The 16,643-nt window shown below is 40.1% G+C and overlaps 1 protein-coding gene across 1 annotated transcript in view; it reads right to left on the minus strand.

Annotated features, from left to right (window-relative positions):
• Positions 1–1,350: 1,350 nt before the first annotated feature.
• The window catches only part of C1QTNF12 (C1q and TNF related 12), a 174,653-nt gene continuing 159,360 nt past the window's right edge, over positions 1,351–16,643 (minus strand). Inside the window, exons 7-8 of the mRNA XM_082273556.1 lie at positions 9,225–9,303; positions 1,351–2,094 (exon numbers count right to left, since the gene is read on the minus strand). Of these exons, the coding sequence (XP_082129682.1) occupies positions 1,996–2,094; positions 9,225–9,303 (178 nt within the window). The 3' untranslated portion in view covers positions 1,351–1,995. The remainder of the gene's footprint in view (positions 2,095–9,224; positions 9,304–16,643) is intronic.

Consider the following 16,643-nt stretch of genomic DNA (forward strand, 5'->3'; position numbering starts at 1 on the left):
AAAGTAAGACATCAGAATTGTAGGTCCTAGGAGGAGGACAAAAAAGGAACACCTGCTGTACCTGAGAGCTGAAATTTATGGGAGGGGGGTCCTATACCCTTGGAGTGGAGGCGTGGTTAACCCACACGTAGGCTGCCATGGAGACTGCCAGGAAAAACTATTTTCAATGTTCCTTGTTCATCAGAAACATTTGACCCAAGGGATGAAATATGACTATGGGTCCAATTTTTGAGTATTTTTTTGTACAAATTATTATTATAATCTTTATCTGGTATATGGAATACATTGTATCAGGCAGAAGAAGAGGGAATTGATTATTTAAATAAACAAAATTAAACTATCACATATCTAGGCAGTTCAAACCGAAGCTCCAGTATGATGTCAAAACACATAATCATAGGTTACCTTCATTAAAAACTATGGGTCAAACAATCACTAGGTCCAGAAGTAAAGGCTGCTAAGCAACATACAAATCTTGACTTTTTATGTCAAAGTTAAGCTTGACCCTGTACCTCCTGCCACTTGTGCCTCCAAATGTATTCATTAGGATATATACTGTATCACTTTAAATAATTAAAAGGGGGAGGCAGTTTAAGGGATGACACAGACTATGCCCAGGGAAAACAGATTAGGGAGGGAGAAAAAAAAAGAAAAGAAAAGGAAAGGTGACAGGACAGACTCTGCTGCCAGGGAGACACAAAAGAGTTAAACGTACAAGGAGAGTGTGTTATCTCCCTGATATTCTCTCCTTTCTCCCTCAGCAGCTATGAACTGCAGCACAGTAAAGCTCCTGTCAGCCGTCCTCTCTAGCTGAGCTTAATTGAAGAAAATGACATATAGTTTTTGAGAACAAGGAGAGGGTGAGAGTTTCCAATAAGGTAGTGACTGCTCTGGGCTTCAACAAAATGGCAGCCTCCGGCAAGAAGAAACAGGAGCAATGCTGGAGGCAATTTACAGCACACACTATTTTTGGTAGCATAATCATTAATGCAGAATGTATGTTCTTTTGTTAAAGAACATTATTTGTTATTAAACTAATATATAAATCAACTATTATGTAAGTAAAACTTGGGCAGAAGCTAAGGTCCAATGCATATACTGGGTTTACAAAAAAAAAAGAAAAAAAAAAGGAGTCATCAAATAGACACAGGGACCGATCTGAAGACAAATACATGTACTTTCAAGTACCAAATAATACCGGTTTTTTGGCAATGTTGCCATTTATGGCTAATTTGTTTAACTTTAAGCATTTATAAATGTATCTACCCTTTTTGCCCATCATTTTGTAATCCTTGCTATAAATGAAGTCAAATTAATATTTTTTTTTTATCATTATAGATGAACGTGAAATGTTTATTAAATTACAGCCATTTTATGCAATACTTTATAAGATAAAAATCAATACAAAGATCAATGCTTATTAATTCAAAAACAAACATGTAATGGAGATCTCTTGCTTGCACCACGTGACATCATGGACGCCATGATGTCCATGAATAGCGTTGGCTCTTGCTCCATTTTAATTTGATGATCAAAGTCCTGTGCTTCATTTTAGCAGTCCATGTGTAATGGGGCCAATGACGTGCTGCTGGAAAAATAATTGTTGACCTTTCTGAAGTTCATGTTCCACAATTCCCCATATTTATGACACACATTGTACAACAAACAACGAGTAGGACAGGATCCTCTAAATATTACAATTTTATTTATAGAGTCCAACTTGTAAATACTGACCCATTCACTGTTAATGGGGCCTGCAATGGTATGCATAAGAGAGCCATTGAATCCACTGCAGACTTACATGGCATTGCAAGGCTCAGAAGCAGCAGCAACAGGCATTGGGCCTACATGAATTTCCTCCTCGTCCTGCGAGTGCCAAGCAGTTACGCAGGAGAAAGTCCTAGGTAACGGATAAGGTGAAAGCTTCTTCCATTGCAGGTAAGTGAATGTGTAAGCTTGATATTGCTTCAGTCTAGGTTCTTTCCGCAGTCTTGTCTACAATCCCATGAAGATACCCATAAAATCAGACCCATTTTGGACTGTGATGGGTGCCCCTGCACCATTGTCGACAAATATTGATGTGTACTGGCCACTCTGGAAGACAAAAAACAAAGGCATTACATGTGATACACAATATACACATATACTAAATCATAAAAAAATACACAATATGACAAATAACAAGATCATATACATGGAGGTTGTTTTTTTTTTTTTTTTGTTTTTTTTTTGGCATTTGTCTTTACGTGGGTCTGAACTCAAAAAGTAAAGATTTCTTATGTTATAGGGAACATCTAAAATATTGAACTGTGCCTGAGAAGTACCTGAAAAATGTGCTTTTTTTCTGGAATTCCTCCTGATAACAGTGCTTTCCTGGAATGTGAGTGTCAGTGTACCTAGACATTCCTGTACCTACAACCTCATAGCTGTGTATCTACAGTGTTACATCCAATGCACTGCTGCCTCTGACTGTTAGATTTCAGAGATTTGGAGTGAGATTTGGTGATGTCACTACTGTGCTTTTTACTGTTCTCTTGGCTGGAGGCTTTGAAATGGGGAAGCAAAGCCCTGTCTCCACCAAGATACCCATCTCCATGGAGAGACGCATTGCAGAATAAGGCAGGGTAAGTAATGGGGAAAAATAAGCTGCAAGGAGAATACAAACAATATTGGCAACTAGTAATTTTTTCTCTGCCTGCTCATTTTTGGCACAGCTTTCAGAGGTCAGTTCCTCTTTTAGATCTGACAAACAGCTAAATTCACAGACTAGATACATATATGCAATCGATAGTATGGGCGCAGAAAGGAAGGTGGATAAAGTCCATAGGGATTTGTTATAGTCCCAAAAAATCCAGAGCTGTATGCAGACAATTGTGGCAGTCTTCTGTAGAGTTTGCCAGCCTTCTGTAGAGTTGTATTCAGAAACAGAGGAAGAAGAGAAGAAAGTGCCATCTAAGTGCAGCAATAGAGTACACATGGTTATAAAAACTTACAATATATATAAGGGTTAAAAGCTTATCACAGGTAAACAACGCAGTGGGCATCCATCCTGGATGAATTATGTGGTGTACAATGTAAGAACTGCTACACTGGCAGCAAGGGGAATCACGGTCGCTATGTGCAGCAGGGTCCTTCAGGGTGGCCAGGATATTTGGAGTTAGTTCACCTTTTAATTTTATGCAAAAAAGCTGAATTTGCCCTTTAACGTTACGTCAGGTTCACTTTAACCTCTTTGCCCCGACAGCACGCAAATATGCTGCCACTCAGTGGGAGGGCCTTAGCGATGAACAGCTACATATTTACGTACCACATTGCAAACACAGCTCTGCCAAGAGCGCTCGACCTGCGTACTCCCGGAACAGTTACCAGCAGGTAACAGAAAGCTCCCGATTGCTGTTTGCGATCGGGAACTTCCCGACCATGTGGCCACCATGATAGACAATCACAACGGTCACATGATCATAAATCTCGGCACCTAAAAACTCTGTGCCCAGGGGTTAAGATTATATAAAGACACACACTTAGTAGAAAATTCCTCTTTCTTCCTGTTGTGTCTCTGATACAGGAAGTGAAGAAAAGTCTCCCCAAATGGACACAGCAAGCAAAAAGTAAACCGAGAGGAGTTTTAACCCTAACCTAATCAACCTAAATTAAAAAAAAAATACTTTTTGACAATTTAAAGTTTCATTTTCTTCCTTTATATTGCATATGCCTTTGCAACTGACCCCCGTTCCGAGCCCTTGCAATCTCTGTAGTCCAGTAAACTTGGGTGGCATAGTCTGTAACCACAGAACACAAAAAAATAGTAGATAACTTAATCACAAGATTTCCTTCCAATGTTTATTTAAAGATCCCAGAGCTTCATAAGCTAAGTTTGTTTGGAGACCAAAATGTCAACTCTCTAAGTAAACATTTTCCTTGTGAGTGAGTCTTCTGCACCCTGGCTGGTACATATACATATAAGCTTGTTTAGTCAAACCTCTCTTTGCTTACACACCTCAGACTGTTGAGTGAACACGTTTGAGAAGGTATTTGCATACGGCACAAACAAACGGTTCATTGCTTTTATAAACTCTTGCTAGGAAAAGACTTTTCAGAGCAAAGTTCTTGGAAGCGAAGCAGAGCAGCAAATCAAACTATTTTAAAGATGTTCATCCACAAGAAAAACAAATGCAGCCGTGGATATCTAAAGACTCTCTAGATGATGTCTGGGGCTTCCAAAAACAATAATAGTCATTTCTAGCTGTCTCACGCAGACAACTGCTAATGTTCCAGAAAAATAACTTCAGAAAGGACTGTTTTACGGAATTTTATGATTCCAAGACTTTCAATGAAACGAAGAAAAAAAAAAGGTTCAAATAAACAAAGGCTAGAGGATTCCTCTTTATAGATCAGCCTTGAGGGCCACTTGCAAAAACAAAATACCATAATGAACGGCATCCAGGGGAACAATTACACGACTCCTTGAAGTGCATTAGAAATAAAATATAAACAGAGAGGGAGATATTTTGTTATCCCGAAGCAGCTGTAATTGAATGGACAGTTAGAGATCATAAATGGGCCATTTATCAAGTTTCATGATCTGTTTAGGTGTCTGTTGTGGTTAGATTTTCATTGGAGAGTCAACTAGAGCTACGGCTGATTTAACAATAATTCAGTTTAATGTATGGCAGTCTGACAGTCTGAATAAAGAAAAGAAAGATTTTAAACTGTGAGTAGAGTGCTTTCTACTCTTCTGTATGGGTAAACAGTCTGTCTCTAGTCCTCAGTAGGAGACTACTATGCTCACAGCCAGAGGCATCTAGTCCATGAGAACAATGAACCTCATGATCAAAGTTTCTAATGGAAAATGTTCTTGCTACCTACAGCTACCAATCAGATTCTCTCCTTTATATTCTTAGTACATATTTGGGGTTATGAAAGGGGGAATATGACTGAAATCTTAAGACAACTGTTTCTCACTTTAAATACAACTGATTTTGAAGACCATAGACCATGTGACCAATAGACCTTAGAGTTACCTGAATAAGAAGCCTGCTATCATTAAGTCTTTTTCTCTACAGATTTTTCTTAAAGATCACATACAACACAAGCTCCGACCAAAGCACACTTTATCTCAAGCAAACTGAGAATGGCCCCATGGAAGATCTAGGCAGGGACATAGCATAGAAAGTTGTCGGCAGTTGCCAGAACTGTTCTACTTAATGTCCTGAGGTATCTTGGCCTGCGGGTGGTTAATAGCAAAACCCTGTGGCGTACAATAGTCAGAACTTCCAGTATTGAGTGTTTCTGTCATGAAGGTATCAATGGCAAGCAGTGAGACTACATTTGGTACTGCAGATGTTAAAGTAATGGGACCATAAAGGTTGCTTGTGTGGGAGCCATGGTGGTAATTCCCCCACTGATTCCAGGAATAAAAGTTCTAAATCCAAATTTGTGGTATGAGGAAGAAGATGAGGGTTGTCATTAAATTAAGCTGTGTGTAACAAGCAGAGATTGTTTTGCACCCTTACAGTTCCTTGAAAAAGTATTCATATCCCTTGAAATTTTCCACATTTTGTCATGTTATAACCAAAAACATAAATGTATTTTATTGGGATTTTATGTCATAGACTAATACAAAGTGGCAAATAATTGTTAAGTGAAAGGAAAATGATAAATGGCCTTCAAATTTTTTCACAAATAAATATCTGAAAAGTGTGGCATGCATTTGTACTCAGCACCCCTAAGTCAATACTTAAAAGAACCACCTTTCACTGCAATTACAGCTGCAAGTCTTTTTGGGTATGTCTCTACCAGCTTTGCACATCTAGAAAGTGACATTTTTGATCATTCTTCTTTGCAAAAAAACTCAAGCTTTGTCAGATTGAATGGAGCGTGTTTATGAACAGCAATTAGCAAGTCTTGCCACAGATTTCCAACTAGATTTAGGTCTGAACTAAAACATTCCATTGTAACTCTGGCTATATGTTTAGGGTTGCTGTCCTGCTGGAAGGTGAACCTCAGTCTCAAGTCTTTGGCAGACTCTAACAGGTTTTCTTCTAAGATTACCCTGTATTTGGCTCCATCCATCTTCCCATCAACTCTAACCAGCTTCTCTGTCCCTGCTTAAGAAAAGCATCCCCATAACATGATGCTGCCACCACCATGTTTCACGGTGGGGATGGTGTGCTCAGGGTGATGTGCAGGGTTCATTTTCTGCCACGCATAGTGTTTTGCTTTGAGGCCAAAAAGTTCAATTTTGGTCTCATCTGACCAGAGCACCTGCTTCCACATGTGTGCTGTCCCCCCACATGGCTTCTAGCAAACTGCAAACTGGACTTCTTATGGCTTCCTTTCAGCAGTGGCTTTCTTCTTGCCACTTTTCCATAAAGGCCAGATTTGTGGAGTACACAACTAATAGTTGTCCTGTGGACAGATTTTCCCACTTGAGCTGTAAATCTCTGCAGCTCCTCCAGAGTTACCATGGGTCTCTTGGCTGCTTCTCTGAATAATGCTTTCCTTGGCCAGCCTGTCTGTTTAGGTGGACGGCCATATCTTGGTAGGTTTGCAGGTGTGCCATACTCTTTCAATTTTCAGATGGTGGATTGAACAGTCCTCCGTTAGATTTTCAAAGCTTGAGATATTTTTTTATAACCTAACCCTGCTTCAAACTTCTCCACAACTTTATCCCTGCCCTGTCTGGTGTGTTCCTTGGCTTTCATGATGCTGTTTGTTCACTAAGGTTCACTAACAAACCTCTGAGGGCTTTACAGGACAGCTGTATTTATACTGAGATTAAATTACACACAGGTGGTTATCAGAGATGTATAGTAACGAAGTAGAACTACTTAAGTACTGTACTTAAGTACCGAAATGCGGTATCTGTACTTTCCTAGAGTAGAATTTTTTTCTCCTACTTCTACTTTTACTTCACTACATTTTTTCGATGATTTCGATACTTCTACTCAAGTATTTTTTTTTTGTGCTGCATAGTTACTCGTTACTTTTAAAAAAATTACCACTGCCAGAACAGTAGATGGCAGGTTGCATAACGCTCAAAAAAATGTGTATAATGTCATTTGTAAATCAGCGCATACGAAAATAAAGGCTGTGTATAATAAAAGCTGCTATACCAAATCTTTCCAATAAAAAGAAAATATGAAACAAACAAATAAATGGTGCTACAGCGCTTAAAGTGCATCAAGAAACTACTAACAAACACAGGTTAATCATTTGAATAAATCATTTGAAATAATAAAAACAATATGATGTTCAAACTTTTGACTTCTTTCTTTAATAACTACATAACACAGTACTTGTACTTCTACTTTCAGTACTTGAGTAGAATTTTTTTTTCAAAACTACTGGTACTTTTTACTTTTAGTACTTAAGTAGCAAATTTTTTGAAAAAACTACTTGCAATACTTAAGTAAAAAAAATGTTGAATACTTTAGTACTTCTACTTAAGTAACTTTTTCTGCGAGCACTTCCACTTCTACTCAAGTAATTTTTTGATCGAGCACTTGTACTTTTACTCAAGTAGAAATTTTGAGTACTTTATACAAGTCTGGTGGTTATTTACTAATTAGGTGACTTCTAAAGGCAGTAAAGGGCACTGAATACAAATGCATGTCACATTTTTCAGATATTTATTTGTAAAAAAAAATTTGAAAATCATTTATCGTTTTCTTTTCACTTGTGGAAATGTGGAAAATGTCAAGGGGTATAAATACTTTTTCAAGGCACTGTATATAAACTGATCATACATTTAAAAATGTGTTAACATTTAATTACATTTTGTTTTTAAACCGCAAAGCACTTGAAGCTATAAAATGGGGTTTTGATTGACGGTAAGGGGATAGGATGGAAATTAGCATGATAAAACACAAAGAAAAATCTGATTGTTTTCATTGCAATTGCCATATTTTTCCAAATTCACTCTTTTCAGAATCTGTATTGAAGATGTCAAGTTAATGTCAAGTTTCGACTTCTATCTTCTGCCAATTATTTTCAATCATATTTGCGATTCCCGGTAAATTGAAAGTGGTTAAAATTGACTAATAATTGCCAAATGTATTAAAGGTTATGGTACAGATAAGGGCTGAAAAAGGAACTACTTTCTGATCTAATTTTGCACTAGGAATGATGGCTCAGTAAAGACACATTGTCAGTGAAGGGTTTGTAACATGTATGGCTGCAATGCATTGTAATAAATGGAGAATTCTGCATCTGCGGATGCTAAGGCTGCAGTGTCAACTGGGAAGGTCTTCAGAACATTGAAATAACAAGGTGTTATATGTAGATACAAACCTAACATCCGAGTTTATGCTAAAAGATGTCGAAAAAAAAAAGTAATGTATAGAAGCCAACCAAATTTCACATTATTGACTACACAAGCTGGCTTACTGAATCATATTCTTAGGCTTCCTCCATTCTGATTTAGGAAAACTAGCAGTTTTAGCAGCATATGCTCAAGGCTTGCTTCTAGTTACTATATGGTATAGGTTTGCTAGTAACATTAGAAGTTAACATGGGCATTTCTGGGACAACAAGTCTAACAAATGTCCAGTCTTCATGGGCATTTCTGGGACAAGTCTAACAAGTGTCTAATCTTTACCCGGAACCATTGTAAGGGGATGTAAGAGTCACATGATACTTAGCATGATTATCCCAGGTCACAGGCCACAATTTTACCACACTGGACTTTTTTCTGTCTGCAGGTGGCTAACTGAAATGGGATACCTAATCGACAGGCACATGGGCTGTCTGAAAACAACTTGTCAGGCAGGACGTATTTAGGAAGAATTGTAATACAGGTACAGATGAGGACACTGGGACCAGAGCTATCCCTAATGTAAGACTGCTATGGCACTGTAGGGTCAAGCAACAGGTCAACAGGGTAATTTTAATACCACTGCCACCCCCAACACACACATACACCTTAGGTACACATACTTTCCTTTAAAGCTCTAAAACACTCCAGACAAAGCATTTGAAAGGCTGAGGACTCTCCCTTACTATATGCTCCATCCTAAGTGGAGGTCCTGGGAATTTTCTGAAGTATCAGGGGACTGGAGGAAAAGGAAGTATGTGCTGCTGAGGAGGAGGCAATAAGGGTAACCTGCTACTTTTCCCTGCATGGGTAAAGCACAGGTTTGTTTTAAAAGAAGACATGTGGATGTTTTCAAGAGGTAAGCAAGACCCACCTGTCCCTTACACCACTAGAATTATATATGACTAACCTGTAACTGTAGCAATCCCTGAACATGCACAGTAAATATTTTACTGTTACTTTCCAATCCAGCAATTACTTCCAGGGACCTGAAAAACATAATTGGAGACCACAATTTAGGATACAGCATAAGTAATAGCCATACCAGCTTTGGTACTTCACTACATTTTAAAATGTGAAACTCTATATACAGTATAACTGATTGCCATCAAAGAAATACAAAACACTTAAAGAGGATCTTCAGTCCTGTTTGAAAAAAAAAAAAAATTAATAAAAGTCAGCAGCTACAAATACTGTAGCTACTGACTTTTAATAAACAGGAACTTACCAGCCCAGGGGTCCAGCGTTGTCTTCTTAGCCATGTATCGGATTCCCAGCACCACCATCTTGGATATAGGAGCCGGTTGTGACTTCCTGACAGGCTTGTCTTGCAGCCTCTTGGGATGAGTGATGTGTCCCAGGAAGCTGTGGGTGAGGGGAGGTGGGCCAAGCTGACATAATTCCCTCCTAGGCAAGAATTGTAAAAATAGGAGCTGGCACCTGTCAGAAAAAGTTAGCCACTCCCAGAAAAAGGGGGGGGGTGTGCTTTTAAGAGAATTTCTACCCATCCATTTGTAGGTTGATAAGGAATTGCGTGTTTGCCTAGTCTAGATCCCTTCAAAAGAGCTGTTTTTTATCATTAAAAAGGATCTCTTGAAGTGAGCCTTTCAGGATAGAAATATGGGAGCTACCAGTATTGACTTGCCTTGAAGGTGCAGCTTCTATGTTTGATATAATTGACTCTTAGGTCTGGTTCACATTAGTGCCATTTCAGATGTGACTTGAGTTTCACAGGATCACATGAAAAGGGAAATCACATTGTTTTCAATGGTGTCGATTCATATCAATGCGAGTCAACACAGAGCAATTTTGGAAAAGGTTCCTGTACTTCTTTTGTGTGATTCCATTGTGATCTTGGCCCCATAGAATATACACACCTTCTCAAAGTTGCATCCAAGTAGTACTTCATAATTGCACTAAAAATCAGATCAAAATCGAATAGCAGCAGTATGAGCCTAGCCTTATTGGATAAGGATATACCTCCTTCACTATTTATATATTAGAATTTTATTCAAGTTTCAATAAACATATAATAATCAAAATTCAAATCTCATTATACAGATTAATAATCATGTATAAGCATTGCAAGTAAACTTCCTATATTATTAACCCTTCTACCCCCTCCCAAAGAAACAAACAAAAAAAAAAACAGCACCAAGTTTCCTTCTCTGCTACTTTCAGATCTCATCAGGCTCCATCTCTCTTGTACCTCGCAATTCCTGCCCTTAACCCCAGCCTCTAAGATCTAGGTAGGTCTACTCCCTAGGCTATCTCGCTTATCAGCCTCAAACACCCAGCAACTTCATATATTCCTCAGTTTTTTTTTAAACTCCAGCCAATCTCCCCATACTGTATATCCAAATATCTCTCCGCTACGTACATCATTTCCTCCATGGATCTCACCCAGTCCACCCTTACTGCTCAATCTCTCATACTCGGGACTTCAGGTAGTCGCCCTAATGCCGGTATTAGGCCCTTGGCTGCATTCAATAAGTGAGGTGCTAATGTATTCTTATATACTGTGGCCTTTTTCTCCATGTTGTGAAATAGACAACTCCAAGGTTCCAACTGGATACAATCCCCTATAATCCGGTGGATTAACCCGATAATCCCTTCTCAAAAACCTTGTACCTTGTACAGATGCACAAAGGTCCCAGGAACCTGGCATCCCCTCCAACAGATTGGGGATATCTCTGCTCCGAACCTCTGAGCCCTTTGCGGGGTGAGATACCATCTAGCAAGTAGCTTTTAACACATCTCTGTTGTCCTTAGGTCCACCGATGAGTAACAGGCTAATCTCAGAACTTTCTTTCTCTTTTCCTCATCTCAGGGGTGTCCTAGTTCCTGTTCTTACTTCCTTAAATAAGACGGGTATTCAGACTCTGTTTCCCCTAGTAGGATCTTATATATTTTTGATATACTATGTTTGACACATGTAGGAAATCTGAACAATTTCTCCATTGGTCTCATATTGTCCCTCCCCCTCAGAGGCTGCGGTAGGGAATGCACAAAGTGTTGTAATTATGTATATCTCCATTTATCTAGTGGCATATTCCCCCATTTTTGTGTTAATTCCAAAAAAGTGCATAACCTATTTCCCACCATTACATCTTGCAACAGAATGACCTCATTTCTTGCCCATCTATTAAAATATAAATAGCCCTCTTTCCCTGGTTTAAAGTCATTTGTTTCTCTTAATAAAGTCAAAGGTGCATTATATTCCCAGTGAAAAAAATCTACATAAACTATTCCAAATTCTTAAAGTTTTCCTAGTCACTATACTCGTGTTGTTGGCCAAATCTCGATGTGTTTGTGGTGCCCAAACCATCTTCCTCAGAGCAACCCGATTTTGTGCGCACTCAATTTCCACCCAACTTCAGCCTTTCCTATTATGTATCCAATCTGCTATTCGCGCTATAGAGATTGCCTGGTAATTTTTTTTAATTCAGGCGCAGCTAGCCCCCTTGACCCTTTTCCCTTTGTTAGTACTGCATAAGCAATTCTAGGATGTTTATGTGCCCATAAATATTTTAATACTATTGCTCTTAATTTCCTAAAAATGCCTGGGGGAGGGTTATTGGGACCATTTGAAAAATATATATATATTAACTTAGAGAGAATATTCATTTTAACTGCATTTATTCTGCCTAACCATGAAAGAGGTCTATGCCTCAAGAAGTATAATTGGCCTTTTACAAATTCGTTAGAAATGTAGTTAATTTACTTCCAAGATATCCCAGTTCCTCTCTACACAATACATAGAGGAAATTGGGCTGGATTGCCTGTTGTTCTCTCTTTGATATTGTAATATTCAAAATCTCTGATTTAGCTATTTTAAATTTTAAATTTGATAACTTCCAGTGTTGTGGAAATGTAATTGTGGACATTTCTTTAGTTAAATAGTCATTATGTCTCCCAGTGTCAGTTTTACTGGTAATCGCTATTCACAGCGATTATTGCTTTAACTGTCATTGCAGGAAAGACTTGTTAGTGAAAACCTTCCATTATGATGAGACGGTAGCAAAGAGAGTCCATCGCACAGACGTATATCTGCAGTTCCGGGCCCCGTACTGCTGAGATGTGTTTGTGATATTGAATTCTTATCATTTTACCAAGATTAATGGATGGCATCTTTTAGTCATATTCGATCCGTGTGACTGAAACTGCTGCTATTGTCTTATGCAGATAAAGCCTCATTGACTGGAACAGTTAGCATTGTCACTATTAGATATGGTTTATATATGAATCATGTTTGATTAGACCCACTAACAGGTATGAGTCCATGTTTATGGATTGACATGAATGAACGATGAAAAGCCATGTGCTACAGTTGGGATTCCCTTTGTTCAGTCGTGTCCATTCATTGGCATCTACTCTACAGTTCCTATTGTACTTTTTGAATGTATACATGTTCTGTGATTGGTGGTTTTGGAGCCACTCCCTGTAACCCCCTTTTGTTAAATAAACCTGCTCTGTCTTGGAGAGGCAGTCACTCACAGGAAACCCTGCAGATGGCATTGAATTGACTACAGCAAGCATGTCTGTTCATTTCTTTGCTGCCGAGCGTTTGGATAACCTTATACAAAAGAGCGGTACAATGTACTTTTCAGTACAAGGGTTTAATGGTGTTTGGTGCGTATTAATCTTGAACGCACTGAGCGGGTTTCTATGCTCCAAGCCCTATTAATTTCCATGACACCAGTATCTCCCTAATTCCTCAAGCACTATCGGGAGTGTTAGTCTAGGGTTAGAGATAAAAAATAGTAAATCGTCTGCATATGCGGCCACCTTACTGTATACTCCTTACTCCCTACTCTCACCCCTCTGATGTCTGGATTTTTACGAATTGCTGCTAATAAGGGGTCTAATGCTAAGACAAACCACCATTCACTCTTATTCTTGCTGTTGGAAGTTAATAATAGGCAGAGATCCATCGTATCATCCTGTCTCCGATACCTAGGTGTCTCAGAGTTTCTAACATGAAACCCTAATCAACCCTATCGAAGGCCTTTTCGGCATCTATAGACAATATTATGGTCCTCACGACCAGACACAAAGCCCACCTGATCACTATGATTCCATTTTGGCAGTAGGGTTTTAATCTTTCTGCTATTATTTTAGCAAAAAATGTTATGCCCGTGTTTAAGAGGGAAATTGTTCTATAACTTGTCAGTTCCGTAGGGTCTTTCCCTCCCTTCACAATAAGAGTTATGTAGGCGAGCAAAGACTCCGCTCTCAAATTCTCAGTCTTTCCCACTATATTACAGTATTCGCATAATTTTGGGACTAGGGGTTTTAAAACTTTTTATAATACAGAATTGAGTACCCATCAGGACCCGGACTCTTCCCCAAGACCATATTTTTTATTGTCCACCCCACCTCTTCGCATGTGATCGGAGTCTCTAGATCTAAGTTCTAACTCCTCCCTGGGTAGCCTTGGGAGCCTGAGCTCCCGCAGTTATACCCTCATTGCCAAATCTTCCTTACCTCTCTCTCTGCCTTTCTCTTCCTGTCTCGCAATAAAAAGCTGGCTATAATATGAGTGGAACACCTGAACAATATCTGGAGACGAGTTCACTATTTCCCCCTTCTCCTTTTTAATCTTAGGGATATAAGATGTGTTTTTTTCTCCCTTACAGCCTTTGCTATCCATTTCCCAGGTTTATTTCCCTATTTATATTTTTCTTTAATGACTATATGAAATGCACCTTTTGCCTCCTGTTCCATGAGTGCCACCAACTCCCCTCTCTTCTCAACTAGCTCTCACTTCTCCGGAATACCTTGGGGCCCAATTCCTTGTTCTAATGTGTGGATCTCCCTAAGTATCAGATTTATCCTCTCCTTTTTTTTCCTTCTTTCTTTGTGTCCCAATGCCTAATAATATCCCCCTTATAATAATATCCCCCTAATAATATCCCCCCCCTCTTGCGACTGGTGAGTATCTTGCGACTGGTGAGTATCTTGCGACTGGGAGTATCTTGCAACTGGTGAGTATCTTGCGACTATTGAGTATCTTGCGACTGGTGAGTATCTTTGCGTCTGTTGGTATCTTTGCGACTGGTGAGTATCTTAGTGACTGGTTAGTATATTAGCGACTGGTGAGTACCCCAGGTTTTGTACCAGGGGAGTTAGTGGTAGTGTAGGTAAGGAAGAGCAGGTCGTTAACATTATCCCCATAGAGTAGTGGGTAATAATGTCCGACAGGATTGGGGATGCCACTCAGTGCACTTCTTGCGCCATGTATGAGTTTCTTGATGAACCAATCGAGGACGAATACTGCTGTGCAAGATGTGAGCGACTTGTTGCTCTGGAAGCCCACATCGTGGATCTAGAGAACACAGTGGTAAGACTGCGTGGCATCTACAACCTGGAAAGGAGCTTGGACATTACCCATCAGGCGCTGGCAGGGGCCAGCATAGAGGAGGGAGGAAAAGAGGAGACGCAAGCAGCAGAGGTATGCAGCTGGGTGATTGTTAGGAATGTTAGTGGGAGGAGTGTCAGGGAGGCCAGTCCTGAGTTGGTACACCCTAACATATTTGCCGAGTTGCAGGTTGAGGGGGATATCAGCTCAGGGGTGGCAGTGCTGGAGCATGCGCCCTCCCCCAGCTGCCAGGGGAGGGACGGCTCCAGGAAGAAGGGGGGCTGTAACTCAGGAAAGGTTAGAAAGGTTGTGGTAGTTGGGGACTCAATTATCAAGAGGACAGAGAGTGCAATCTGTAAAAAAGATCTCGTGAACCGAACAGTATGTTGTTTACCGGGCGCCCGCGTTCGGCACATCGCAGATCTGGCAGACAGATTATTGTGCGGGGCTGGGGATGACCCAGCGGTCATGGTGCATGTGGGCACTAATGACAAAGTTAAAGGTAGGTGGAGGATCCTAAAGAACGATTTCAGGGACTTAGGTAATAGATTGAGGAATAGGACCGCCAAGGTGGTTTTCTCTGAAATACTGCCTGTACCTCGAGCCACACAGGAGAGGCAGAAGGAGCTTAGGGAACTTAACAAGTGGCTGAGGAATTGGTGTAGGAAGGAGGGGTTTGGGTTCCTGGAGGAGACGGGGGGGAGGGTTCAGAAGTAGAGTCAGTTAGGAGGGAGCAAAGGACTGAAGGCAGTTGTAGGGTCAGCAGCGACAGTAGGTCCACAACGTCAATCGGTAGGTCTGTGCGGGAGAACCTCAGACCAAACAGGAATAAACATAACCAATCACATTTAACTTCCGTAAAACTAAGAGGGGTATATGCTAATGCCAGGAGCCTAGCTAATAAAATGGATGAGTTGGAAATGTTAGTACATGAGGAGGACATAGACCTTGTGGGAATAACGGAGACTTGGTTCGACCCCTCACATGACTGGCTGGCAAATATCCAAGGGTATTCGGTGTACCGGAAGGACAGGGTAGGAAAAAGAGGGGGAGGGGTATGTCTCTACGTCAAGAACAATGTAAGGTTGATAGAGAGGAGTGACATTACGGAAGGGATGAGTAGGTAGTTAGAATCCGTGTGGGTAGAACTCCTTAGGGAAGGAGAAAAGGGAAAAGTAATTGTGGGGGTTTGCTATAGGCCACCTAAACAAGGGGAGGAGGTAGAGCTGGAATTTTTAGCACTTTTGGGTAAAGTGGCAAAGCTAGGATCAGTCATCATATTGGGGGACTTCAATTATCCCGACATTGAGTGGGAAGAGGGGACTACACACTCACAGAAGGCCCGTCTATTCACGGAAACCTTACAGGATAATTACATGTCACAGCTGGTGGATTCTCCTACTAGAGAAAACGCAATCCTGGATCTATTGATCACTAATGACCCAGACATAATCTCGGAGGTAGGAGTCCAGGACAACCTGGGCTCTAGCGATCACAGGATGATCACATTTAGTGTAAATAACAATAGAACAAGGCAAGTGGGGAACATAAGAACCCTTAACTTCAGAAGGGCAGACTTTCCAAAATTGTACTCATTGATGGAAAGGGTAAACTGGGACCGAACCCTGGGATCCCTGACCACAGAGAAAAAATGGGAATGCTTTAGGAATATATTAAGCAAAGGCATCTTGCAGTGCATTCCTATGGGAAATAAATTTAGAAGAGACAAAGCCAAACCTGGCTGGCTAAACCGTAGCGTTAAAAATCTTATTAGGGGAAAAAAATTGGCCTTCAGGAAATATAAATCTGAAGGCACAGTATTGGCTTTCAACCAATACAAGGAGGCAAATAAGAAGTGTAAACACAAAATCAAGATGGCTAAAATAGATTTTGAGAGACAAATAGCGGAGGATAGTAAAAAAAAAACCCAAAGAAATTCTTTAAGTATATCAACAGCAAAAAAACTAG

Source organism: Pelophylax lessonae, assembly GCF_965119305.1.
Source record: "Pelophylax lessonae genome assembly, chromosome: 12".
NCBI lineage: Eukaryota > Metazoa > Chordata > Amphibia > Anura > Ranidae > Pelophylax > Pelophylax lessonae.